We start from the raw sequence: 27,223 nt of genomic DNA, 5'->3' as shown, positions 1-27,223 counted from the left end.
TTAGCTTTCAGCTGGCTGAATGGAAGGGTGAGTGAGGAAGCGTTACAGCCCTCAGCATGTCAGGGGCTTGGGCACCAGAGAGTCTCTTTGCGCTAACAGCTATCTAACAATGTCTGCACTTTGGAACATGAACTGCAGATGACAGATGTCTGCATACGTTAACTACACAGACTAAAACAAATGCACAAAACACAGCAAGGATTATTATTACCAAGATAGTTACATAATAAAAAAATATTCAAAAACTCAGACAATATGGATTTTCAAAGATTTTATTGCAACACATGCTCCTTTTGTAAAACTTTTAGAAAAATTTAAATTAATAAAATATGTACAAATCTGTAATCAATAAATTACACGCTATAAATAGCAGACCACTATCTGTGTGTATCCTGGAATACATAGAAATCAGCAGGGCTTGCTTGCATACTTTGCATGGGTTCTAGACGAGTACCTGAAAACAAGAACATATGGCAGAATGTTACAAGTAGAATTATTATAACAAAAAAAAAAAAAACAACAACTCTGTTTTATCAAAGGTTTTATAATATCTGGAGAGGTTTCTGACAAAGCAGCTTATCCGTTCACTTGCTTGGCCCTATTACAGACAACCTTTGGCACTTTCATGCAGCACTTTGTCTATTGGACCACTACTAACTAGTTTTGTTCTATAAAGAGTTTTCAGTTGTCAGTTGCATTAAACATAGTGTGTAGCATACAGTCCTGTTTCACATGGCCTTTTCTGGCCATAAAATAGGTGAAATGGTGCATTACAGTAAGCATTACAGGGGGGATTTAAGGCTATCTGCTAGTTGTCGACAAGAGGGGGCCCCCCCATTTAGAGAAAGAAATAGTGAGCACAGAGCACAGCCGAGTAACTCTGTACTACCCCACTTCTTCCTTTACCGTGCCCTGTAACCTCTGCATTTAATCCTACCCTTTCGAGTAAGGGCCCTATTCCATCGGACGATTATCGTTTAGATTATCGTTAAAACGTTGGAATCTAAACGATAATCGTTCGGTTAAAATGCAGTTAACGATTAACGACTGACCGAGAAATCGTTGATCGCTTTATAAGACCTGGACCTATTTTTATCGTTGCTCGTTCGCAAAACGTTCGCATTGAATAAGACATCGTTCAGTCATTCGCAGTAGATACGAACGCAATTGCGAAGAAATAACGATCGCAAATACGATCATAAGTAACGATTATTGTTCCATGGAAATGAGTGAACGTTTTCAGGCCTTTCGCAATAGCGGTCGCTTGAGATCGTTAACGATTATGCAAACGATAATCGTCCGGTGGAATAGGGCCCTAAGTGAGTGGGTGGGTTGGTTATCTCTCATTTTTGCTTTCTTTGAGACTTATGCTTTGTAAAACCTTACCTTACCTATAAATTAAAGGGGATATCCAGGTATATGAAAACATTTTTGATATTTTGTTTGGGCCACTGTAAAAAAAACAAAAAACACCTACTTGGGTCCTATCACTTCCTACCTATGAAATAAACACCTTTCAGCAGTGACCCCTGCGCCCAGTGACTGTGACCCAAGTCCACCTTGAAGGTAGGTAGCAGACTGCGAGGGGGAGGGTCATTCTGCTTCCTACTTCGGTTAACCCCTTAGTGACCGCCATGCTGCCTTTTCATGGCGGCCACTAATGGGCTTTATTCCGATGCGTACGCCTTTTAACGGCGGGCGCATCGGAATAAATCACCGCCCGGCGGCGGCTGCAGAACGGAGGATCAGGGGTCAGTGTGACCGCTGACACCCTCCTGTAACTGCCCGGAGCGGAGGATTCTCCGCTCCGGGCAGTTTAACCCGTTAAATGCCGCTGTCAAACCATGACCGCAGGCACCGCAGGTCCACTTACATGATCGCGATGTCCCGCGGCGCCGTCCGGGGTCCCGATGTCTCCATGGTGATTCCGGGGTCCTAATGAAGGTCCCTGGGGTCACCATGGAGATGCCTGATGCTGACATGGGTGGCTGTGGCTATTGCCTGTCAGCTTGAGGCATGATACAATACATTGCAGTACATCAGGTACTGCAATGTATTGTATCAGTGATCAAAGAATTTTACACTAGTGTACAGTAATGTACACTAGTGTAAAAGTAAAAAAAAGTGAAAAAAAGTGTGCACCAAACACAACACAGCCCCCCCCAATAATAAAGATGCATTACATTCCCCATACACAATAAAACGTGACATAAAAGTGATCAAAAACACAAATCCTATACATATTTGGTATCGCCACGTCCGTAACGACCCAATCTATAAAACTATATCAATAATTATATCACACGACACACGCTGTAAAAAAAAAATAAAAAAAACAGTACCAGAATAGCTGTATTTTATCAATCCACTTTAGAAAATACGTCATAAAAGAGATCAAAAAATCATTTACATATAAACTTGGTATCAATAGAAACTACAGATCTTCCCGCAAAAAAGAAGCCCAAAACCAGCTCTGTAGCGCAAAAGATGAGAACGCTATGGATCTTGCAATGCGGCAACAGTTTTTGTGGGGTTTTGCTAGGAAGATAGTTTCTATTGCGCCAAAGCGGTAATAGTTAAAAAAAAATAGACAAATGTGGTATCGCCATAACCGTAGCGACCCAGAGAATACATGTATTATGTTATTAGTGACCGCCGATACGGATTTTTACGGCGATCACTAATGGGCTCTATTCTGCTGCCATCAGCTCTTTATGGCGATGGTGCAGAATAGTGCAGCAGCGCCGGTAATGCCCGCAGCCCCCTCCTCTCAGCTATCGGCCCGTTGCCCGTTGCAACCCCAGATAGTCAGTGAACACCACCAGATTGCCCGTCACCACCCCAGATAGCCAGTGAACACCCCCAGATTGCCCATCACCACCCCAGATAGCCAGTAACCACCCCTAGATAGCCAGTAAACACCCCAAGATTGCCCATAACTACCCCATACAGCCAGTAACCACCCCAGATTGCCCGTAACCACCCCAGATTGACCGTAACCACCCCAGATTGGCACAGACTTCTCGTAACCACCCCAGATTGCCCATAACCCCACCAGATTGCCTGTTGCCATCTCAGATAGCCAGTAAACACCCCGAGATTGTCTATTACCACCCCAGATAACCAGTAAACACCCACATATTGCCTGTAACTAAAATGACACTCCTTCTCTTCTGAGCCCTGCTGTGTGCCCATACAGTGGTTTATGCCCACATATGGGGTACCACTGCACTCAGGAGAACCTCAGTTACAAATTTTGGGGTGCTTTTTCTCCACTGTTCCTAGTGAAATTGAGAAATTTCAAACTAAACAAACATGTTATTGGAAAAATTAAATTCTTTTCATTTTTACGGTCTAGTTTTGAATACTTTCCTCCAATACCTGTGGGGTCAAAATGCTCACCACACCCCAAGATAAATTCCTTGAGGGGTGTACTTTTTTTTGGGGGGGCGGGGGTTCTATTATGTAGACATTACAGGGGCTCTGCAAATGCACTTGGCACTCAGAAACTTCTTCAGAAAAATCATGCACTGAAAATGCTTGGCGCTCCCTTCCTTCTGAGGCCCGCTGTGTGCCCACACAGTGGTTTATGCCCACATATGGGGTACCGTTCTACTCAGGAGTACCTGCGTTACATATATTGGGGTGAGTTTTCTCCCCTGTTTCTCGTGAAATTGAGAAATTTCAAACTAAACAAACATGTTATTGGAAAAATTCTACTTTTTCATTTTTACTGTCTTCTTTTGAATACTTTCCTCTAATACCTGTGGGGTCGAAATGGTCACCAAACCCCAAGATGAATTCTTTGAGGGGTGCACTTTCCAAAATGGGGTGACTTTTGGGGGGGTTCTATTCTGCTGACACTACAGGGGCTCTGCAAACGCACCTGGCACTCAGAAATTTCTTCAGCAAAATCTGAACTGGAAATGCTAATAGGCGCTCCTTCCCTTCTGAGCCCTGCTGTGTGCCGATACAGTGGTTTACGCCCACATATGGGGTACCATTGTACTCAGGAGAATCTGCGTTACAAAATTTGGGGTGCATTTTCTCTCATGTTTATTATGAAAATGAGATACTTTAATCTTAAATATATTATTGGAAAATTTCTATTTTCCATTTTTTTCTGGCCTAATTGTGAATACTTTCCTCCAGCCCCTGTAGGGTTAAAATGCTCATTATACCCCTAGATTAATTCTTTAAGGTGTCTAGTTTCCAAAATGGGGTCACTTATGGGGGTTTCCAGTATACAAGCCTCCTAAATCAACTTAAAAAAAAGAACTGGTCCCTAAAAAAATCAGTTTTGGAAATTTCATGAAAATTTGATTATTTGCTGATACATTTCTAAGCCCCGTAACACCCTAAAAAAGTGAAATATGTTTACGAAATGAAGCCAGAATGAAGAGGACATATTGATAATGGGACTTACTAACTAATTTTTGTCATGTGCCTTTTTTTTTTTTTTTAGAAGCAAAGAATTTCAAAGTTCGTAAAGTGCAACATTTTCACATTTTTCATTATATTTTGATGTTTTTCACAAAAAACACACAAGACAGTGACCAAATTTTGCCACTAACATAAAGTACCATATGTTACGAAAAAACAATCTCAGAATCGCTAGCATACGTTAAAGCATCACTGAGCTATAAGCGCATAAAGTGAGACAGGTCAGATTTTGAAAAATGAGCCTGGTCATTAAGGCCCAAACAGGCTTGGTCCCTAAGGAGTTAAAGACTCAGAAATGGCAGTCCACTCAGTCAGTCCCCTGAGGTGGAACACTCCTCAGTGATTGGTTATTATTGTGAGATAAGTCCATCTCCGAAGTAGGAACTAGAGTGGTGAGTTGCGGACTGGATGACATCACACCAGGGAACCAAGGCAAATACAATTTTTTTGCTTTTTCATTTTTAGTGGCCCAATGAGAATATAAAAATGTTATATGCCTGGATAACCCCTTTAAAATTTCTGTGAAACAGAATAAACCCTTACTTGTTGGAAGGGTCTCTGGACTAGAAGTAGATAACTGATCAGTTGTTATTTGTGGGGAAACATGGCAGTATGTGTTGAATTGATTAATTCTGCCTTTATGAGGGTTCCCATACACTGCACACACAGAAGAGGATCCTGCTCTACTATCACTTTATGCTAAGAAGCAGCAGAATGGCGGACATTATACAGCAGTACTGTGCAGCCAAGCCCCAGAGTGAGCACTAATAAACTTGTCTAGTGTCTTTACTGTGTTTACTTCTTTCTAATCTCTCCCTCTCCTCTCCCCTATCCATAGACTTGTATAGACAGCAAGTAACCCGATTTCTAAGTAAGATGCTAGTCCTTTTTGGTAAGATGTCACTCCAATCCAAGCCATTTTTAAGAATGAATGGACGTTTATGTGGACCAGGCTACCTGATAAGTTGGGAGAAAAACATTTGTCTCTCATAACATACAGTATATTACAACATTTCTTACAATTCACTACATACTATTGATTTATGCAAAGTTTGTTGAAATATCAGTTACCATCTTAAGAGGTTTTCCGAGCAAAACAGACGCATCAGCCTACACCCAGGACCTACAGTGATCAGTACACCACTACACCACAAACTAGGTTTGTCTATGTTCATTGTGTAGTGGTGGGAATGTGTCACTATTCAATAAAATAACAGCCGAGCTGTAGTTACGGTTCTGCACAGCTACACAATGAACAGGGAAAAAATCCATTCACTGTGTAGTGCAGCGTCGAATAGCTGATCAGTCCGCTTTTCCCGGAAAACTAGTTTAGGGTGCGTTCACACCTACCGCATCCGCAGCTTATTTTTCCGTGGAAATCCGCAGGTCTGGTAGTGCAGATTTCAACCTGCGAGAAATCCGCGTATGTGTGCGTTTTGCGGTATTTCTGCAGCAAGTTTATCGCAACTGAAATGTCCGTTTAGAATGAGAGACATTTTAAACAGACATTTCAGTTGCGATAAACTTGCTGCGGAAAAACCGCAAAACGCACACATACGCGGATTTCTCGCAGGTTGAAATCTGCACTATCAGACCTGTTCATCTGCATAATTCTTTAGGGAGTTTTGTCACCTAAAGTGTGAGAGTTATTAGTTTTTGGACAATAGCCTAAGTCTCTGTAATGTTACACTAGACAGGTCCTCCAGAGGGAGCTTTGTAACCACTCTCCACTTTGGCTTAGAGATGAGAACCAAGAACTATCTGACCTCCCTATAAACCCAGAATTACCAAAAACGATATTTAAAAATGTTTTTTTTTTTTAAATTGGAAAATCCCAATTTTTGGGTAAACACTAGGGATGGTCCGAACCCGAACTCTCGGTAATGATTACCGCTGTCTGCCCGCTCCGTGCAGCGGGCGGATCGCCTGGAAAACTGGGATACAGCCACAGCCATAGCCTGTATCCCAGTTTTCCAGGCGGTCCTCCCGCTGTATCCACCTGCTCCACGGAGCGGGCAGACAGCGGGAATCTGATGCCGAGCGTTCGGGTTCATACGAACCCGAACCTCGGAGGGTTTGGACCATCCCTAGTAAACACCGTAGATCTCGGGTAAGAGACGCCATGCAAGGACATTAGATCTACAAACTCTGAAGGACAAGAGAACTGTTTTACAGCAGAATGCCCTTTACAAGCTTCCTTCACAATCCCTCAATAACATATAAACATATGAGGTTAGTGATTAAAAGCTTAAGCGTTTCTTTTACATTTTTCTAAACAATTCTGCAATTTGTTCCATTAAGGCTGAACACACAGGCACGAGTCTGAATAGTAACTGCTGGGGGTTCAAGCACATTGCACAAGCACATTACCATTGGCTCTGTGAATACTAAATTCAGATCATAAAGCATTACTATACGAGATGAGCGAATTTACAGTATAAATGAAATGAACCGCTTTGTTAGCTTCGGAAATCAGCCGGCTGCCTCTGAAGTCCATGACGCTTCGTGCTGCTCCACCCTGAGTGGCTGGAAATGTTGAATCCAGTTCTGGGAAACTTCTCCCAAGACTGGATCCAACTTTTTCAGGCACCCAGGGTGGAGCAGCACAAAGCGGCACGGACTTCAGAGGCAGCCAGCTGATACGCAGATTGCCAAGCTAACAAAGCGATTCACTTTGTTTATACTGTAAATTCACTAATTTCTAGTAACCGGTTCAAGTTATCAGCCATATCAAAATATACTGATCGCAGCAGGTCTCACTATAGAGATTCTGAGATACAGCATGGGTCATAGAAGAATGTCGACAGAAAAAGACCACTGGGTCCATCTAGTCTGCCCTTTTAGTAGTTCCCTTCTTATTATCTTAGGATAGATGTATGATTATCTTATGATAGATATTTGTTTATCTCAGGCTGGTTTAAATTCTGTTATTGTAGATTTACTAACCACATCTGCTGGAAGTTTGTTCCAAGTATCTTCTACTCTTTTAGTAAAGTAATATTATTTTCTCACATTGCTTCTGATTTTTCCCCCAACTAACCTCCCACTGTGTCCTCTTGTTCTTGAGTTCAGTTTTTTCTAAAAACCCTCCTGAACCTTATTTAGTCCTTTAACATATTTAAAGGATTCTATCATGTCCTCCCTTTCTCTTCTTTCAAATCCTATTTAATCACATTACTGATCTCACACGGTAAACAGCGTCAGCAACAAAAAATTCCAAAGTGCAAAACTGCGCATTTTTGGTCGCATCAAATCCAGAAAAATAATTCATAAAAAGTGATCAAAAAGTCGTATATGCGCAATCAAGGTACCGATAGAAAGAACACATCATGGCGCAAAAAATGACACCTCACACAGCCCCATAGACCAAAGGATAAAAGCGCTATAAGCCTGGGAATAGAGCGATTTTAAGGAACATATATTTGTTAACAATGGTTTGAATTTTTTTAAAGCCATCACATCATATAAAAGTTGTACATGTTACATATCGTTGTAATAGAAACAACTTGAGGAACATACATAACAAGTCAGTTTTACCATAGGGCGAACGGCATAAATGCAAAACTCCCCGAAATCAAAACAAATTCGCTTTTTTTTTTTCAATTTGACAGCGCAAATGATTTTTTTCCGGTTTCACAGCATATTTTATGGAAAAATAATGCCTGTCATTGCAAAGTACAATTGGTTTCGCAAAAAATAAGCGCTCATATAAGTCTCTAGGTGAAAAAATGCAAGCGCTAGGGACTTTTAAACATAAAATGGAAAAAGCAAAAGTGCAAAAAGAAAGTTGGCTTTGACTTTAAGGGGTTAAAGAGGTGGGTTTTTATGTTGTTCTTAAAGGTCCTGAAGGTGGATGAGAGCCAGGTATGTTAGGGTACTCAGTTCCAGATACTGAAACATGGTCTATACTTTAAGAGTTTAGAATTATTTTAAAATACAGATAGTAAGATGAAAATTTGGAAAAACTATCACCAAAAGTTGTTTTTCTTTGTTTAAATATTTAACAAAAAACTCTTGATTTAAACAGTAGGTAGTTATCTCAAAAGGCATTTCCTGTAAAGCAGTAAGTTCCGATGCTGTGAGCAATTAAGAACCACATGTGTCATTGCAACTTTTTTATTGCCACATGTAAGAGCGCCCTCCCTAACCCAGCACAAGGCGGGATAGGACACTAAAAGCCCAAAATCTGGGCATACATTTAGTATTATCATCTCCTCCAGCACCCAGATCTAGTGCCTCTTTATTCATATGCAAATTAGGTGCAAGAGCCCAAGGGGTGTTTCCCTGCCTGAAAGATTTTAGTTTAGTACATCTCTGCCACCTACTAATAGGCTGCTTTTATTGCGCAGGTGGGAAAATGGTGCTACTGCACAGACGTCTGTGAAAGGTCTCCAGGCGGAGGCGAAGTGGCAAAGCGAAAAAAGGTTACAGCAGAAAGGTGGTGTTATGAGGTGACTGGGACATTCTGAACTAGGCTCTTAAATCTAATTTTCATATGAATAAAAAGCATTAGATAAGTGCTAAGGGGGAATAAAGATAACAAAGGGTATGCCCTGAACGAATTTTCAATGCCCTGCCCTGCACTTAGTTGGGAAGGGGGGGGGGGGGAGATCTGACACGTCTTCTTTAACCCCTTAAGGACAGAGCCTGAAATGGCCTTAAGGACAGAGACAAATTTTATGAATATGACCTGTGTCACTTTATTCATCAATAACTTTGGGATGCTTTTACCTATCCGTCTGATTCTGAGATTGTTTTTTCGTGTGATAGGGTACTTTAAATTTCTGGTAAATTGGAGTCGAATCTTTATGAAAAAAAAACAAAATAATGAATTTTTTCAACTTTGGAACTTTCTGCTTATACAGAAAATGGTTATATAACCATTTTCATAAAATTATATATCAAATAGCATTAGCAACCTGTCTACTTTATGTTGGCAGCATTTATTAAACTATCTTTCATTGTTTTTAGACAATAGAAAGCTTAAAATATTAGCAGCAAATATACAAATTTTCAGTAAAATCTCTAAATCAGATATTTTTAGGGACCTGCTCAGGTTTAGGGTGCAAACACACAGGACGTGTATGCAGCGAGTTCCTCGCTGCGTAAACGCAGTGAAACTCGCTGCATATCCTGTCCCTGTGTAGTCAATGGCGGGCAAAATGAAAATGAACATCCCTGCTGCGAGTTTGTCTGCAGTTTATAGAAATACCCCATATGTGGCCCTAATGCATTATTTGACGCAACCACAAGCCTCAGATATAAAGGAGTGCCTAGTGAATTTCAACGCCTCCGTTATACTTGGTCATTTTTGACCGTACCACTTCAGGTTGGCAGAGGCTCTGGGGTGCCAAAACCTAAAAAACACCACTAAAGGGACACCATTTAGAAAACTACACCCCTCAAGGAATGTAACAAGGGGTGCGGTGAGCATTTTGACCCCACAGGTGCTTCACAGATTTTCAGAACAATGTGGTGTAAAAAAGGAAAAATTTAATTTTTTCCACTAAAATGTTGATCTAGCCTTCATTTTTACAAGGGGATAAAAGAAAAAAAGAAAAAAAAAAACACCAAACATGTAGCGCAGTTTCCCCTGAGTACGGAAATACCCCACATGTGAACATAAAGTGCCAAGTGGGCGCAGGACGAGCCTCCAAAGGGAAGGAGCGCCAATTGGCTTTTGGAAGCTGGATTTCACTGGAATGGATTTCAAGGGCCATGTTGCATTTACAGAGCCCTCGTGCTGCCAAAACACCGGGAACCCCCCACCCTATTCTGGAAACTACACCCCTCAAGGAATCTAACAAGGGGTGCAGTGAGCATATGGACCCCACTGGTGACGGGCACAAATGTAGAACAATGTGACGTGAAAGGGAAAATTTTCATTTTTTTCACTTTCACGGTACAAATGTGCCCGTCATCAAGGGGTCCATATCCTCACTGCACCCCTTGTTAGATTCCTTGAGGGGTCTAATTTCCAGAATGGGGTCACTTGTGGGGGGTTTTCCCTGTCTTGGCAGCACGACGGCTCTGTAAATGCGACATGGCGTTCATCATCCATTCTGGCCAAATCCAGCCTCCAAAATCCAAATGGCGCTCCTTCCCTTCGGAGGCTTGCCCTGCACCCACATGGCGCTTTATGTCCACATGTGGGGTATTTACGGACTCAGGGGAAATTGCTCTACACATTGTGTGGTTTTTTTTCTCTTTTAACCCCCTGTGAAAAAGGAAAATTTAAGGCTAAACCAACATTATAGTGTAAAAAATGTAATATTTCATTTTCACGCCACATTGTTCCACATTTGTGCCCGTCACCAGTGGGGTCCATATGCTCAATGCACCCCTTGTTAGATTCCCTGAGGGGTGTAGTTTCCATAATAGGGTCACTTGTGGGAGGGTTCAACTGTCTTGGCAACACAGGGGCCTTTTAAATGCAACAAGGCCCTTGAAATCCATTCCAGCTAAATGCAGCCTCCAAAAGACAAATTGCGCTCCTTCCCTTTGGAGGCTTACCCTGCACCCACATGACGCTTTATGCCCATATGTGGGGTAGATTCCTTATGGGGTGTAGTTTCCAGAATGGGGTCACTTGTGGGGGGTTTCTACTGTCCTGGCAGCACAGAGGCTGTGTAATTGCAGCATGGCATCCTCTAATGGGAATGGCGGCCATACCTATTTAGCTGGGGGAAAAGGGACAATTTTTAATTTATTTGGGGGTATTAGGCCAATTATTAGTTTATAAGGTTGTAAATGACAGTTGTCCATCAAATTCAACCTGTGTTGATCCAGAGGAAGGCAAAAAACCCTCTTGAGGCAGACGACAGTAGCCCCATCACAGGGAAAAAATTCCTTCCTGACTCCATAATGGCGATCAGAATAATCCCTGGATCAATGTGACCCCTGAAATAGAAATAAGGGACAGAATTTAGAAAATGTAGAACTCCAATGACGTGTGGTAAGCCTTGAAGCGATCCAGTATGCAGAGGCCGGGGTGATCAGGAGAGGTGTCAAACTGGAAAATGGTGTCCTTCCTGATCCCCCTGTTACGCCACACTCTGCACTTCTTCTGGGGTCTCCTGTTTTCCAGTGTGGGGGACGTCACCTGGAAAATGTTGCCCTGGTGCGATACGGGGTCCTTCATATCCAGAAGCGCTGGGGCCGCTCCATGGCTGCTAAATATTAGGGCTTTATTACTGCTTCTAATATTTTCGGATCGTGCCGCAAGCTATAGTAGCTCGGGCAGCGAGGGAGCGGAAGAGGGGGTGCTGGTATAAAAGTTATCCCCGTACGGGTGGTAACCTTTATCCAGCAGTGGGAAGATCAGTTTCCGAATGATCTTCCCACTAACTCGGAGGATGGGGGGGGGCATCTGGGGGCTGGATTCGGTTGTCCCTTCCTTCATACACTGTAATGGTACATACACACTGCGGAATGGCGACGGATAACCCTTTGTGCATTCCGCAGCTGGCGCCCGCCGGTGAACTGATGCAGGCGTGCGTCTCCGCTCGTGTCACACTCCATTCTATGCACGGGCAGATTCCGCCCTCTGTCCAAAGAATGAACGTGTTCATTCTTTGGACGGACGACGGAATCCGCCCGTGCATAGAATGGAGTGTATGACATGTGCGCCCGCATCAGTCCGCCGGTGGGTGCCAGCTGCGGAATGCACAAAGGGTTATCCGTCGCCATTCCGCAGTGTGCACGTACCCTAAATCTGTAAGTGTACCCTGAGGTACTCTCACAGAGTTTGTAGAATTTCACGCCATACCGTGATCTCTTATTGGGACGGTACTGGCGGAAAGACGTGTCTGGGGGGCACCGTACGCTACGCTACCCCCAGACATGTCACTGGATGATAAGGATGAGGATGAATGGAGGGAAAAAGGATCCCCCCATTCATCCTCACGGGCTGTTTCGGTGACGGAGGCAATAATAACGTATGCGTCCGACACCAGAAACACCCTGGGGGCCATCTTTATATGGGGACTAGTATATGGGGTATGTAAATGTGTAGTGGTGTAGTGTAAAACTATTTTGTGTAGTGTAGTGTTTTTTACGTTTTTTTTTTTTTTTTTTTTTTTAACAGTAAGGGGAAAAAAAGCCTACACCAAAAAAGGAGTTGCTGATAAATGCCGCACTTAGCAGCCAGTGGCGGTAGGATAGAGGGGGTAAAAACGCCCCTACGCCAAAAAGGAGGAGTTGCTAATCAGCGGCGCACTTACGTGCGATGCTGATCAGCACTCAGCGGTGTTAGGGCGCATAAAAAGAAAAAAAAAATTGGAAAAAAACCCCCCTCTTTTTACCCAAAAGCAAATGATCAGTGTATAATATACACTGATAAGCCGCTAGGGGGCAGTAGAGTGGAGCTGCTGAAGACCTCCGAAGATAGGCGGCCCATGTCGACGAGCAGAGATGGCCTGCAATACATTATAGCAGGCCATCTTCCCCGATCGCTGGGCGTAAATTTACGTCCATTTGCGCGAAGTACCAGGGCGCGGGGGCATAAATTTACGCCAGATGTCGTTAAGGGGTTAAACTAGAACTAATAAGTTTGTTATGCTTTTAGTATTAAAAGCGGTATTCCTACATCAAGAACTTCCCTTTCCACAGTATAGGAGGTAAGCTGATCGGTGGGGGTGTGATCCACTGATCACGAAAATTAAGACAAATTTTTCCCGGGAAGGAATGGCGGCATTGTGAATGCAGTTAGCATTGCATTTATTCTCTATGGGGCTAATGAACATTACCTAGCACTGTACTCAGAAATGCTTGGTGGCTCCAGAGAAATTGAATGGAGTGCTGGCCACATTGGAGTGTTGAGCATCATTCATTCTGTGAACAATTTTATCCAATTCTGTGGAGAGGGGATAACTTATCAGACAGGAATACCCCTTTAGGCTGGGTTCACACTACGTATATTTCAGTCAGTATTGTGGTCCTCATATAGCAACCAAAACCAGGAGTGGATTAAAAACACAGAAAGGATCTGTTCACACAATGTTGAAATTGAGTGGATGGCCGCCATATAACAGTAAATAACTGCCATTATTTCAATATAACAGCCGTTGTTTTAAAATAACAGCAAATATTTGCCATTAAATGGCGGCCATCCACTCAATTTCAACATTGTGTGAACAGATCCTTTCTGTGTTTTTAATCCACTCCTGGTTTTGGTTGCAATATGAGGACCACAATACTGACTGAAATATACGTAGTGTGAACCCAGCCTTAAAGGGGTTGTCCAGTCATTAGTCATAATTAAAAATGATGCTGAGGGCAGGGCCGTATTTACCACTAGGCGCCCGTGGTCCAATGCCTAGGGCAGCATCTTGCTGGGGGGCAGCACCAGAAAGAAAGGGAGAAGGAAACAACTTCTTTATTATTATTAGTATTTTTTTTTTTTTTATCTCCCACCTCCAGTTCAGACTTCCCAGTAAATCTGGTGACTTTTTGAGGGGTGTGGGGGGGAGGTATGGTATGGTGGTGTTGTTCAGGTCTGGTATGGCTGTGATGCCTGGAGCTATTACCTACCAATCCTGTGGTAAGAATTCCTTCAGACAATATGCAGACGGCTCTTATCATTGATTCTACGTGGAAATGTATGTTTTAAGCAGCTAAAAAACGTGAAAAACGTGATTCAGACAAGGTTTCTACATGTAGAGAAATGTATGTGGCCAAAACCACTTTCCCCCACGCTCCCCAAGGTGGGGCGTCTTCAGGTTTAGTGCCTAGGGCAGCAGCAGCTGTTAATACGGCCCTGGCTGAGGGTGTGGGGGACATAACAAAAGTGCATACTTACCCACCCCACTCAACTGTTGGTTTCCAGGCCAACCGGTGTCTCCCGCCGTCGTCATCTTCAAAACTTTTGACATGTCCTGTGGAAAGGAAATGACCTCTAGGCCGAAAGATCTATGCTGTAGATCTTTCTGTAGTGAGCGTTTATTTGCTGTCCACATGGCACATCAGCACAAGTTATAAAGAAGAGGATGGCGGCAAACATCAGATGGCCTGGGGGCTGTTAGCGGAGGTGAAGCAGAACGGGTAAGTATATAGGTTTATAATGTTCTCCATAGCCCCAGCAGCATGTTTAACTATCACTAAAGAATGGACAACCCCTTTAACTCTGATTTTTTTAAATTAAACAGGGAGTCAAATTTATATATGAAGCAAGTACGCCCAATATTTGGCATGGGACATAAAGCTACACTAATGAAGTAATAACAAATGCCAAAGGGACAGAATCTACAAACTGGGCAGAACATTCCACCCCTCTCTTCTCTCAGCTCTGTAGCCTAAACAAAGACCTATACACTGACTTGATAGGTTTGTACATGACAGGACAGAGATGTTTAGACTTAGTACATCCTATTCCCGAAGCAATCTAACACAATCAGGAAAGAAAAATCAAGCCTGCAGAAAAGATATAAGCATGCTGTGCAAGGTTTTATATGAATGGACCAGTAGCTCCCCCTAATGGTAACTGAAGGTCTTTGTCAACATCTGCAACCACTTTAGCTCTGCCAAAAACTTTCTCCAAAGTATGTGTGTGTGTGTGTATATATGTGTATATGCATACGTATATCATTATCTCTATGACATGCCATCACTTTATGATCTTGGGGACCCCCATGTTCCTGTGAAAGAATGGGTTGCAATGGTAAGTTCCTTTTACTGATTTACTCTGCAGTGCCCTGACAAGTAGTGCAGAGATCTGCTGGGCCACCACAATAGTAGTAAAGGAGGCCAGTGGTAATTCTTTGCACAACCAGGTGGATGGGAATGCAACTGTGCATAGAAGACTTCAGCGACACGGCAGCTGTAAATTGTGATTTGAGGGGATCCCAGAGGTCAGAACCCCACCAATAATAAAAGGGATGACATAACTTAGCAACATGCCATCACTTAGCAATATGCCATAGAAACGGCATTTTAAAATGTGAAGCACTAACTAGACGTGTATTCAGTAATATTTCGTTATATAATAGGAAAATACTGTGCAAATATATATATATATATATATATATATATATATATATATATATACACACACACACACACACACACACACACACATATATACACACACACACTAATCTGTCTAAGACAAAAAAAAAAATGGACATAATTTTTTTTTGTCTCAGACAGATTGATAAATGTGTGCCAGTATGGCATAGCAGAGTTATAGGGCTGGTTAATAAGATGTTAAAAAAAAACTAAACCAACTCTGGCCTGAGTTAACTGACCCAATCTTCTGTAGGTCTTTTTTTTTTTCATGTTTTGCTGTTGTTCTTGATGCTCATTTGGTCTGTGTCTGGCTCCTCTAAAGCAGTAGATTTCAGCAGCTATGGAGGGGTGGGAGGTAGCTGGCTGAGCTGTGGGGATTAGTCACCATGTACTAGGCCCAGTGCTGTAATATCACAGCGTAATATCACAGCCCGACACTTGACAGATTAGCAATATGTTACACTCCATGACAGGGAAGAGGAGAGGTAGGCTGCAGCCCACACACAGTGGAGACCATCCCCACAGTGCCCAGCAACAGTATGACTGTTGGCATCCCACATCGGAGAGTAGCAGCGGCGGTGGCAGTACCGGGGCGGAGGGGGGAGGAAGCATGGCTTCTGTCTGGTGAATGGCGGTCTATAGATCTGTTTGCGGGACTCGCCAGGAGCTTTGCTGATGTATACAACAAGCAGGTCACATAGTGTACAAAGAGACTAGCACTTTATTCATACATAGAATAAAGCTCAGCACTACCTTTTGCAATAATGTCTGCAGAGCTTTCAGTGCGCCTCTGTGTAGATCTCTCTAAGGACTGGTTCAGAGAAGAGGGACATGGCATCTCTTTGTGTCCATGTAAGAAATGAGAAAGCAACCCATATAGGATTGGTCTGTAGAAGCAAGAAAAAAATAGACAATAGAATAAGTGAATTTATGACAACACGCAATGCTACAGGTATGAGAGCATTTATAGCTATTTATCCCACACTGCAATTTAGAAGGAAGACAACAGTAATAGATGACTAGTTTTGCCCAGATTTTCACACTATTTTGCAGCAAATGGTACAACTGTGGTAAGAGAGAGCATTTTTTGTACTATTTACCACAATTGCACAATTCACTGCAAAATAGCTGGAAAAATCACAGCATTAGATAAAGCACAGCTACTTTCTTGCAAGAACAGTGACACCACTGTCCTCAGCTTGTGTGTGGTATTAACAATTCAGCTCCATTTAATTCAATGACATTGAGCTCTAAGACCCACACCCAAACTAAGGTCCAGAGTGGTGCTGTTTCTGAAAGACTGGAAAACTTCTTTAAGGAGCCTTATTCTACGGCAATGTGTTTTCATAGCATTTTTTTTTTAAATTCTTTTTATTTAACAATGTAAAGAGTACAATAAACATTGCATTCACTGAGATAGTTACTTACACAGGGTCTTTTAACCCTTACTGTACAGAAGAACGTCACAATTGTACATTGAATACACTTAGCACTTAACTGAACAAGTCCAATCTCTAAACAAGAGCGAGTCTATCCCGAGTAAGGTTCTAGGGAGAAAGTCGGGCCTCTAGGGAATCCCTCAGAGTCCTATAGTTAGAGGCGGTATACGCCGTTTGCGTAGAATCGCACCAGGGTCCCCAAACCTTCCGAAACTTATTAGGATGGCCCCGTTTCATATAGACTATTTGGGAGAATGGTACTACTGTGTTAACTAATTTCTTCCACTTAGTTAGCGTGGGAGGTCTCATGTCCATCCAACGCAAAGCAATCACCTTACGGGCTAAGAATAGAACTTCACGCAAGAATATACGCTCGTGGTGCGTCCAGTCCTCCTCCGCCAGCACACCGAACAAACAAATGATAGGAGTCACCGGTATTGGTTTTCCCAGAACTTCTGTCACCATCACCATAACCTCTTGCCAATATGTAGAGATAAATGGGCAGTGCCAAATCAGGTGCCAGAAATCAGCTTTAGGTGTATGGCACCTATGGCATTCATCGGTGGCCAAACGGGCCCATACGACATAATCTTACTGGCGTAAGGTAACAGCAGTGTATAATGAACATTTGGGTCATCTTATTATTGGCTGCCGGAGATACTAATGTGTGTGAACAGACTACGTCCTGCCAATCCTCATCAGTCAGTGTGGGCATATAAGTTTTTCCAGTATGTTTCTGCTGGCAGGGGAGAACCGGAGACCTTCAGTTGGATCAGGTGAGTGTACAGAGTGGAAATGAGACCAGTCGGGCCTTGAGACCGTAGTACACCAATCAAGGGGTAGTCGGATATAGGCGGGCTGGGGGGTGAGAACTGAGCATTCAGGGCATGACGAATCTGAAAGTATCGGAACTGGGAGGTACGTGGTAAGTTGAACTCGTTTTGGAGCTGAAGGAACGTTTTTAAGGTGCCAGAGTCGAACAGGTCTTGTAGACAGGTAACACCATGTAGTCGCCAGAAGGCAGGGTCTAAGTTTGCGGTCATGTGGGGGAAATTGGGGTTATTCCATAGAGGGAGGTCCGCCATGACACCAGAGAAGCCATGTAGCCTCCCGGCGGCATGCCAGACCTGCCTCGCTAGTCTGTGTAGGGGCAGGTATGGCTTACACGCTCCAGTGGGGCTCTCCAATAGGAGGCGGATGTTGGGGATGCCCAAATATTGTGTCAGTCGGACTTCAGAAGTGGGTAAGTCGTCAGGCATCACCCAGGGGCGTATATGCTTAAGTTGACCCGCCAAATAGTACAAATAAATGTCCGGTAGCGCATAGCCACCCTCATCCTTAGGTCTCTGTAGGGTGGTCAGGCGCAGTTTTGCTCTCTGATTTCCCCATACAAATGCTGGGATTAAAGATTTTAAGGAGTTGAAAAACGTGAGCGGCACAGGGACAGAAGCATGCTGCAGGATATACAGACATTTGGGGAGTATAATCAGTTTAATCAGATTGATTCTCCCAGGCACCGATAATGGGAGAGAGCTCCAGATTTTAAATTTATCCCTAACATATGACAGTAGGGGAAGGACATTTCCTGCCAGGACTCTCCGGGAATCTCTGTAGATAAACACTCCTAGATATTTGAAGTGGTCAACCACCCTTAAGCCACACACCTCCTCGGGCCACCGTCTAGGTTTCAGGGGGCAGAACACTGACTTCGCCCAATTTATTCTAAGACCCGAGAAGTCACCAAAGGTGTCAATTTTATGGATGAGGTATGGTAGCATTGTATCCGGATGTGCCATAAATAGTACCAAGTCATCCGCATACAATCCACGCGGTCCTCTCTATCACCGCAGGGCATGCCCTCTACTGCATCATCCTGTCTGATGGAAAGAGCAAGAGCCTCTACCGCCACCGCGAACAGCAGCGGCGATAGAGGACACCCCTGGCGGGTTCCTCTACCGAGAGCAAAGGGAGGGGAACAAACCCCGTTGACCAGGACCTGAGCTTTAGGGGATTTATATAGGATAGAGATCCACTTAATGAAGACCTCTCCAAACCCAAACCTCCTAAGGACTGCCGAGAGAAAAGGCCATTCCAGGGAATCAAAGGCCTTGGCGGCATCAAGTGACGCCAAGGCCCAGTCCCCACCCAGCGCCACTCCCGTCTGGACCGCAGCCTGTACTCTGCGGATGTTATCAGTAGTTGATCTCCCGGGCATAAATCCCGCCTGGTCCTTATGGATTATTGACAATATGACCCTATTCAGTCGATTAGCAAGTATTTTGGTCAGTATTTTGTAATCTATATTTAAGAGAGAAATTGGCCTATAGGAGGCGCAATCCTCTGGGTCTTTATCTGGTTTTAGAATTACCACTATGGTGGCATCATATAGGGAATCAGGAAGAGTCTCCACCTGCAGGGCCTCAGTATACATCTGGTGCAGGGGTCTTTGTAGCTCTGCAGCATACCTGTACAGTACCTCCAGTGGCAGGCCATCAGGGCCAGACGCTTTCCCCGTGGCAAGATCGCCAAGTGCCTCAGTGATATCATCTCGCGTAATCTCTTTGTCTAACAAGGAGCGCTCATCCTCAGACAGCTGGGGGAAAGCGATGGTGGATAGATAGTTTGATAGATCCGCCTCGGAGTAATTAACTTGTGAGGCGTACAGTGACTCATAGAATTGGGAAAATCTGGCCGCAATTTGTGGTGATTCTATAAGGATGCCACCATCCTCTGACTTAATCTTAAGTATGGTTGGTGACGCAGAGTTTTGGTGTACTAATTGGGCCAGAAGTTTGCTGGATTGGTTACCATGTTCAAAGAAAAATTGTTTGTTAAAAAACAATTTTCTATTCAGTTTGAGATTAAGGTGTTTGCATATAGTCACGACCCTTGGCCAGCCACTGGAGCCTGTTGTTATCGGTAGGGTCTGCAATATATCTCTCTTCCAGGGCCATGCACTGGTGCGCTAATTCTCTCTCCATCCTGGCTGTGTCACGCTTGATAAAGGATATCGTAGATTTTAGACATCCTCTCAAGAACGACTTCAGCGTGTCCCACAACACTAAGGGATTACCGTAGTTATCATGCAGGGCCAGGAACTCCTCCAATTGATTCGGTATACGATCATTGTCCCCAATTAACTGAAGCCAAAAGGGGTGTACTTTCCACCTTCTGGGTCCAGCCAAGGAGGCCGCATTAACAGTCACTAATACAGGCGAGTGATCTGACACCGCACGGACCTTATAAGAAACATCCAGCAGGGCAGTATACATAGATGAATTGCAATAAACTAGATCTATTCGGGAGAGGGCTCGTTTCCCGGGTGAGTAACAGGAGAATATTTTACGAGTAGGGTTACGGGCCCTAAAGGCGTCTATCCATCCCACTTCCCTAGTTAACCGTCCCAGAGGGGACCAATTAGGTGTAGGGGGCGTAGCCATGCCCCCGGGCGGGGTGGGGTCGTGTCTATCTAAGGACGCGTCCGGCACTAGGTTGAAGTCACCGAGACATATACACCTGGCAGTCGGGTAGTCCGCGGCAAACATAACGGCCTGATGTACAATCTCCAAATTAGCCGGAGGAGGATTGTAGATCCCCATTATGACATACGCCACATTGTTTATAAAGGCATGGACAAATATATATCTACCCTGAGAGTCTACTTTAGTGACCATGGGCTCCCAACGGAGCGTGCGGTGTATTAGAAGAGAAACCCCTCTCGAATATGAGGTATGATAGGAGTGTGCCTGCCATTGTACCCAGGGTTTATTCAGGAATCTGACATTATCTCTGACCATATGTGTTTCCTGCAGGCAGATGATTAAGGGATTGTGTTGGCGGATATGGGAGAAGATAAGTGATCTCTTTTTGGGGGACCCTAGACCCCTGACGTTCCATGATATCATTGCGAAATCAGCCATTTTGTAGTCTAGACAATGGTACCAATGTAATATATCCCTGAATTACCATATGCAATGTTCTGTGCTGGTCAAATATATCTCTTTCAGTTAGTGCTCGGGAAAAGACATGAACCTGAAACTGTATAAACTGATAACTAAACTTAACATTGTCCTCGGATAGACCATAGGACACATATATTAGGACACTCAGAATAAACAGAAGGAGAAGCAAATGGGTAATGATATCTGATATCATAAGAGTGGCTCTATTAATGGGGTGGTGCCCATCATCGATACGCGGGCATAGGGCCCCTGCTAGCCCAACAATGAGGCAACCAGTAACTGGATGAACATAAGACAGGTTCCATGCTACATGCAGTACCAGGCGTTACTCATCCGTGGTTATCCAGGAGCTGTAATGTAACAGGGATTGTCACCGAGGGGTTATCCCGGGCGGGGAGAACGTCTTCTCTGTCTTCTGGCCCAGTCATCGGCCCTCCAGGGGAGAATTGAAGAAAATTGCGCGGTCGCCATCCACCACTCTGAGGCGTGCCGGATATGCCATGGAGTAGGCCACGCCAAGATCTCTGAGGCGGGCCTTCACAGAGGTATATGAGGCTCTCTGCTTCTGCAATTCAGCCGAAAAGTCAGGGAAGATGGACACTTTTACATTGTCATGAATGATATCCCCTTTACGTCTGGCAGCGCGGAGGATAAGATCCCTGTCATTGCAGTTAAGGATTCGTGCAAGCAGTGGTCTGGCCGCGGCGCCTGGGGGAGGGGGTCTCGCCGGCACCCTGTGTGCTCTCTCCACAGTAAATGCAGCCGAGAAGACAGTGTCAGCAAATGTCTCTTTAAGCCATGTTTCCACAAACTCTGTGGGGTTTTGCCCCTCAGCTCTTTCAGGCATTCCGATAATACGGACGTTGTTGCGCCGAAGCCTGTTCTCCAAGTCGTCCGATTTCTGCTTGCATAAAGTGAGCTGTGATTCGAGGGAGGATACTGTATTAGCTAGCGGGTTCACATTGTCCTCCAGTGAGGATATGCGATCTTCTGCATGAGTAATCCGTCCCCTGAGTTTATGCAGGTCTTGCCGTAGGAGCCCCACATCTATTTTCACCTCCTCGAGCTTAACAGTAAGCGTAGACTTACATGAGGTGATGGCCAGCAACAGTTCTCTCATTGTGGGCTCAGCGGTGCTCCCAGGAGAAGAAGGGCCGGCCTCCGAGTCAGTGTCAGTCCCCGCTGCTCTCTGCGCCACAGGAGGTAGACCATCGGCGCCATCTTGGTTGTCTCCGCGGGCATAATTTTTAAGCTTCTCCAGCCCGGGTTGCGCCCTCGGTTTACCGAATTCCTGCTTGCCAATCTTTCCCATGGCTGCCCGGAGTATTTGGGCACCGGCAGGGGTCAGGATCTTGCTCAGGAGACTGGTACAAACGGGCACGGAGCGGGAGCTGTTCTCACATGCGACCGCTCTGTTCACGCGCTAAGCCACGCCCCCTTTCATAGCATTTTAGAATAACTGGTACATAGATTTCCTGTACCAGCAGGAGGGGCTGCACCCTCTATAAGCCAATTGGCATGCTTGAGCCAGGGTGCTTGTGTGTTATCATGGCAGCCAGAAGTCTAAAAGGGCCCTCAGGTCTGCCATAGATATGAGTTTATTGGGGCCTTATACATTGCTTGTCAGTATAACCAAACTGTTACCCACACTGCAAATCCATTGAAATTAGCTGTAAAAAAGAAAAAAAGAGGACAATAAAATATGCACCCAAACCACAAAAAATAAGGCCAGAAAACATACACTATGGCTAGGGCTTTAGGGTTCTGTAAAATTACAGAATGACTACTAGTCTTGTGGAACCACATATTTCCCCCATAGCGTGAAAAAATGTTGTTACGCCCACAGGAATTCTTGCAATAGTTGCAGTTTCCTGAGTTGAGGAAATGCTACAGTACCATCAAAAAACAAACACGATCAAATGCGATGGTTGCAATTTTTTGCAGCAATTGTGTCAAACTCATGGCTAAAATGCCCCACAAAGCACAATTGGGAGAATTTACTAATACTGTCTATGGCTAGGTTCACAGTGTTTTGGTCAGTATCTGTTAGCCAAAACCAGAAAAACTATAATAATGCAAAGAGCTTTACTTTCTTCTGGGTTTCGGCGTTGGTGGTGATTGGCAGTTCTCATGATTTACTCTTGTTGACATGCTGCACCTGGACTTTGCCAATGTTTCAAACTGAAAGTCGTGATGCAAATCATGAATACTATCTGCACCTGCTAACATTACACGTAACAGTACCCATACTTAAAGTGGTTGTCCAGTGAAAATCTTTTTCTTTCAATTCAACTGGTTCAGAAAGTCATACAGATTTGTAATTTACTTCTTTAAAATCTGAAGTCTTCCAGTACTTATCAGCTGCTGTATGTCCTGCAGGAAATGGTGTTTTATTTTCAGTGTGACAGAGCTCACAGAGACAGCGGGGGAGGTGTTCTATGGGGATTTGCTTCTGCTCTGGACAGTTTCTGTCTCTGACAGATGTCAGCAGAGAGCACTGTGTCAGACTGAAAATAAAACACCAATTCCTGCAGGACATCCAGCAGCTAATTTGTACTGGAATACTTCAGATTTTTAAATAGAAGTCAATTACAAATCTATAGAACTTTCGGAAATCAGTTGATCTATAAGAAAAAGATTTTTGCTGGATAACCCCTTTAAGCCTGGCTTTATGAGATCAGGTACACAAGATAAATTCTTTCTACTTACACAGACTGAGCCCTTGAATCTTCAATAAGGTTCAGCTCTTTTGCTAGAAAAGAACGGTCCAGTGGAATATCTGACAAACCAGTTTCTACAAAGAAAAGTAATTAAGTTACCACTAAATATAAAGTGGAGACCCCCACTGACCAATATATAGAGCAGGGAGAAGCTGCCAAATCCCTTCTTGCTGCAGGAGGTCTCCATTGTAAGTCTATGCAGCCAGCCTCCTGCAGCGAGCCAGGAGGTTAAGTGCTTAGTCTATACGACATGTCAAAAGATCCAGCGCTGAAATGTTTCCAAGCACCTGCACTAATGGAATGTAATATGTTTTGGAGTGCCATCTTCCCAACTGTGTATAACTATGCATTAGGAGATAGAGGTTCCCACTCCAGTCTCATACATCCCATTTCCAGCACAAAACCTAGTCACATAAAATTACATGGTGCTCGGTCTTGCGCTGAAGACAGGGGAACTTCGATTCCCTAATGCATAATTATACACGGTAAAGAAAAAACATATTACATTCCATCAGTGGAAAGTTTTCCAGTAACAATAACATGATATATGAAACAGGAAAGACAAAAGAAGAAGGATAAAGGCAGAGAAAAGGGGATGGAAATGATGGCCAGGGTGCAGGTAATTACCCTGATAAGAACCAGAGGGCCACGTTTGAAAATCTAAATTGCGATTGGTAGTCTAACTACTGCAAACTGAGATGTGTTATTGTCATCCATTTTTTTAGGTTGGCAGGTGTTCCATACCATTAAGGAGAAATTTTGTAAATAAGTTCTTTCATTCTGGTAGAAATAGATGCAAAGGACTTTAAGGGTAGCTTCACACATACCGTATCGCAGCAGATTGTCTGCTGCGGATCCGCAACAGATTTGACTAAATTATTGTACACAGCATTAAATCCGCACTGTCAAATCTGCAGCAGATTTGATGGTGCAGATTTGATGCAGTGTTCATTCATTTAGTCAAATCTGCGGCGCATGCGGTACGTGTGAAGCTACCCTTTCTTAGGTAAATCTGCAGTATTTTCACAAGGTAACTCCCTTGCCTTAAAAAAATGTGTTTGCTTGGCCTTTCCTCTGCACCATGTATAATGACAGAAAGTGAACAGCACACTGATGGCATGAGGGCCTTACCCGCTGTCAACACAGATGATGTGTACTTGTACTTGTTAAACTCTAAATACTCTCTGATCATTTCATTGATTAGAAGATTTTCATGAGACAACACAGGTTTGGGTTCATTCTGGTCATCCAAAGCTGCAAACACCTCTGCTCGGACCCTGGCCTTCAGCTGTCCCAACACACCTCTCTTATCCAAAGTATCTGTCAAAACTAGTGAAAGAAAAGAAATGTAAATTACCTGCCATTATATATGACACATGAAATATAAACAAATGACACGCCAATATTAACATGAATAGCATAAGACACAGGCAGGTTATTCCTTCCCCTGACTTCTGTATCTAATCACATTACATAGACTCCATTCTATTTAGGCAGATTCCGCCATCTCCCCAAAAAAGAATTGACATGTCAATTCTTTGGACAGATGGCGGAATCTGTCGGACCATAGAATGGAACCTATGGGACGGCTAGATGTTCAAGTAGGAGCGCGTAAGCTTATCCGCGCGGATTCCGTAGTGTGCAAGGGCCCATAGCCAGCAGCAACAAAGCAAGCAAAGGGTTATAATAAGGGTATGGTAACAATGAGGAATAGGCGAGGAATTTCAAGCGGAATCTGCATTTAATTTACGCGTATATTGCTTGAAATTCCGCCCGTAAAATTTGTACAGAGCAATGTGCCATAAGATTTCTACTCCGTTGTTCACATGGGAGAATCTACACGTGGAATGTTCCACCGCAGATCCGCTTTTTGGACCTCTCCTGGGTAAAATGCAGATACCAATTTGTTTTGCCCATGTCTGATGTCTGTAAGGAGAGCCTCAGACAGGGGTTAACCTTTGGCTATATGAGTTGGCGAGAACATCTCCAGAATGGCAGGTCTTGTAGGGTCTTGTAGGGTGCACCAGATACATCCTCTTTAAGCTGAACCCACGGATCGAACGGCGCCATCATGGGGAAGCCGGTGCCGCGGTCTGTTTTTTCGGACCGCGGCCCGTGCACGGCGCTGTACTATGCACCGGAAACGGCCGGTGCTCATTTATTCTAAGGGAGCCGCATCATACGGGGGAGGAAATTCCCTCCCACTGGGGGCAGCTCGGTCCGCCTCCAGTGCTTGAGCACCAGCCGGTTCCGGTGCATAGTATGGCGCCGTGCACGGGAACTGGACCACAGTCCGGGCACCGGCTTCCACGTGACGGCGCTGTTCGATCTGTGGGTTCAGCTTAAAGAGGATGTACCTGGTGGTACATACTCTCTGACCTCTTCAGGACCCCTTGTTTAAAAAGCCATAAGGCTGGAAACACACACAGGAATTCTCGCAGAAAACTCCCTGCAGATTCTGCTGCTCGTCCCTGCGCGCTCACGCATCGCTCTCTGCCTGTACCATAGACTCCATTCTATGCACAAGCAGATTCCACTGTCCGCCCAAAAAATGAACCTGTTCATTCTTTTAGCGGACGACGAAATCTGCCTGACCATAGAATGGAGTCTATGGGGTGGGTGGGCAGTGTAGCGTTTGCGCAGGAACCAGCTGCGGAATCCGCAGGGAGTTCTCAGCAAGAATTCCTTGGTGTGGACATACCCTAATTCTATTCTTCCATCCACAGGGCCATGTTAAGGCCCGATTTATGCAGGGCCAGCTGCACTTTGTAATGACACCATTCATAACAACACACTATTTATGTTTCAGGCGTACAAGTAGTGATACATAATACTGACCCATATACTGTTAGGCTACAAACACACAGGGCGGATCAGCAGCCGATTTCTCGCTGCGGATCCCTGCTCTGTAATGTCTATGGGAAGCCACACTCGCAGCGGGATGGACATCCTGCTGCAAGTATGTAAGGAGACTGCCCTGTCCCATCCCCCCCCCTGCGGATCTGTCGTGTGTGTTTGTACCCTTAATGTGTAATTGTGACTTCAGACCACATTCCCCTACATATCAGCATCCTGTATAAATGGGAGGTCTATGTGTATGTACAGACCCAGGCCCCACTGACACATATAGATCAGCATCCCATAATGACTGAAGGCTGATGTATAGGTGTAATGTGTATTACCAGCATATAGGACTGCCGCCCTGCCCTGGTGTGGGGGCTTAGACCCCATGATCATGAAGGGGCAGCATAAGTGCTATAATATCGGTTTATAAAATGGAGCAAGTCCAAAAGCTGTAATTATATATATATATATCTCCTGTAGTCATGGTAACTGGAAGCAGAGTTTACATGGCTGCCAGCATGAGAGCCCAGTGCTATGTATAGTGGGCCCCCTCTATAACAATCCTATGGGATGGGGACACACATGCAGTATGTGCACTATATTATACCTTACTGCGATGTAATACAGGCCGACACACAACAGTCCCCATATAATACACAACGGCTGTTAGAATGACCGGCCCGAGTGATGAACAACACCCGCACTCACCGGCTTTCAGGTCTGACACGGTCGCCATGATTCTTTCTGTGGAAACAGCTGGACAGAACAGTCAAACGCCAACCGCCAGTACACTGCGCATGCGCACCGTAGC

At 44.3% G+C, this 27,223-nt stretch overlaps 1 protein-coding gene across 3 annotated transcripts; it reads right to left on the bottom strand.

Moving 5' to 3' along the window:
- Positions 1–351: 351 nt before the first annotated feature.
- On the bottom strand, positions 352–27,223 carry LOC138779362 (centrosomal protein 20-like). 3 transcript variants are annotated; one of them, XM_069956579.1, is made up of 5 exons: positions 27,020–27,090; positions 24,700–24,897; positions 23,558–23,642; positions 16,201–16,334; positions 352–454 (listed from the first exon to the last, which is right to left on the bottom strand). In XM_069956579.1, exons 2-5 carry the CDS (start codon positions 24,758–24,760, stop codon positions 378–380), a joined length of 357 nt encoding a protein of 118 aa, XP_069812680.1. In that variant the 5' UTR covers positions 24,761–24,897; positions 27,020–27,090; the 3' UTR covers positions 352–377. The 3 variants fall into 3 exon arrangements, with proteins under 3 accessions (XP_069812680.1, XP_069812679.1, XP_069812681.1); XM_069956578.1 differs by lacking the exon at positions 27,020–27,090 and adding an exon at positions 27,121–27,223 and having other exon boundaries at positions 353–454; XM_069956580.1 differs by lacking the exons at positions 352–454; positions 16,201–16,334; positions 27,020–27,090 and adding an exon at positions 27,121–27,223 and having other exon boundaries at positions 23,554–23,642.

Source organism: Dendropsophus ebraccatus, unplaced genomic scaffold (genome assembly GCF_027789765.1).
Source record: "Dendropsophus ebraccatus isolate aDenEbr1 unplaced genomic scaffold, aDenEbr1.pat pat_scaffold_709_ctg1, whole genome shotgun sequence".
NCBI lineage: Eukaryota > Metazoa > Chordata > Amphibia > Anura > Hylidae > Dendropsophus > Dendropsophus ebraccatus.
Note: the sequence above shows the minus strand (reverse complement) of the source record. Positions and strands in the feature narration are given on the sequence as shown.

Bases quoted from the DNA above. Each gene is read 5' to 3' on its own strand.
- LOC138779362 (XM_069956578.1), bottom strand. From the start codon at position 27,148: ATGGCGACCGTGTCAGACCTGAAAGCCG. The intron at 23,643-24,699 runs GTAAGGCCCTCA...TTTTCTTTGTAG, and splicing joins ATCATCTGTGTTGACAGCGG to AAACTGGTTTGTCAGATATT. The intron at 16,335-23,557 runs GTAAGTAGAAAG...TTGCTTCTACAG, and splicing joins GATTCAAGGGCTCAGTCTGT to ACCAATCCTATATGGGTTGC.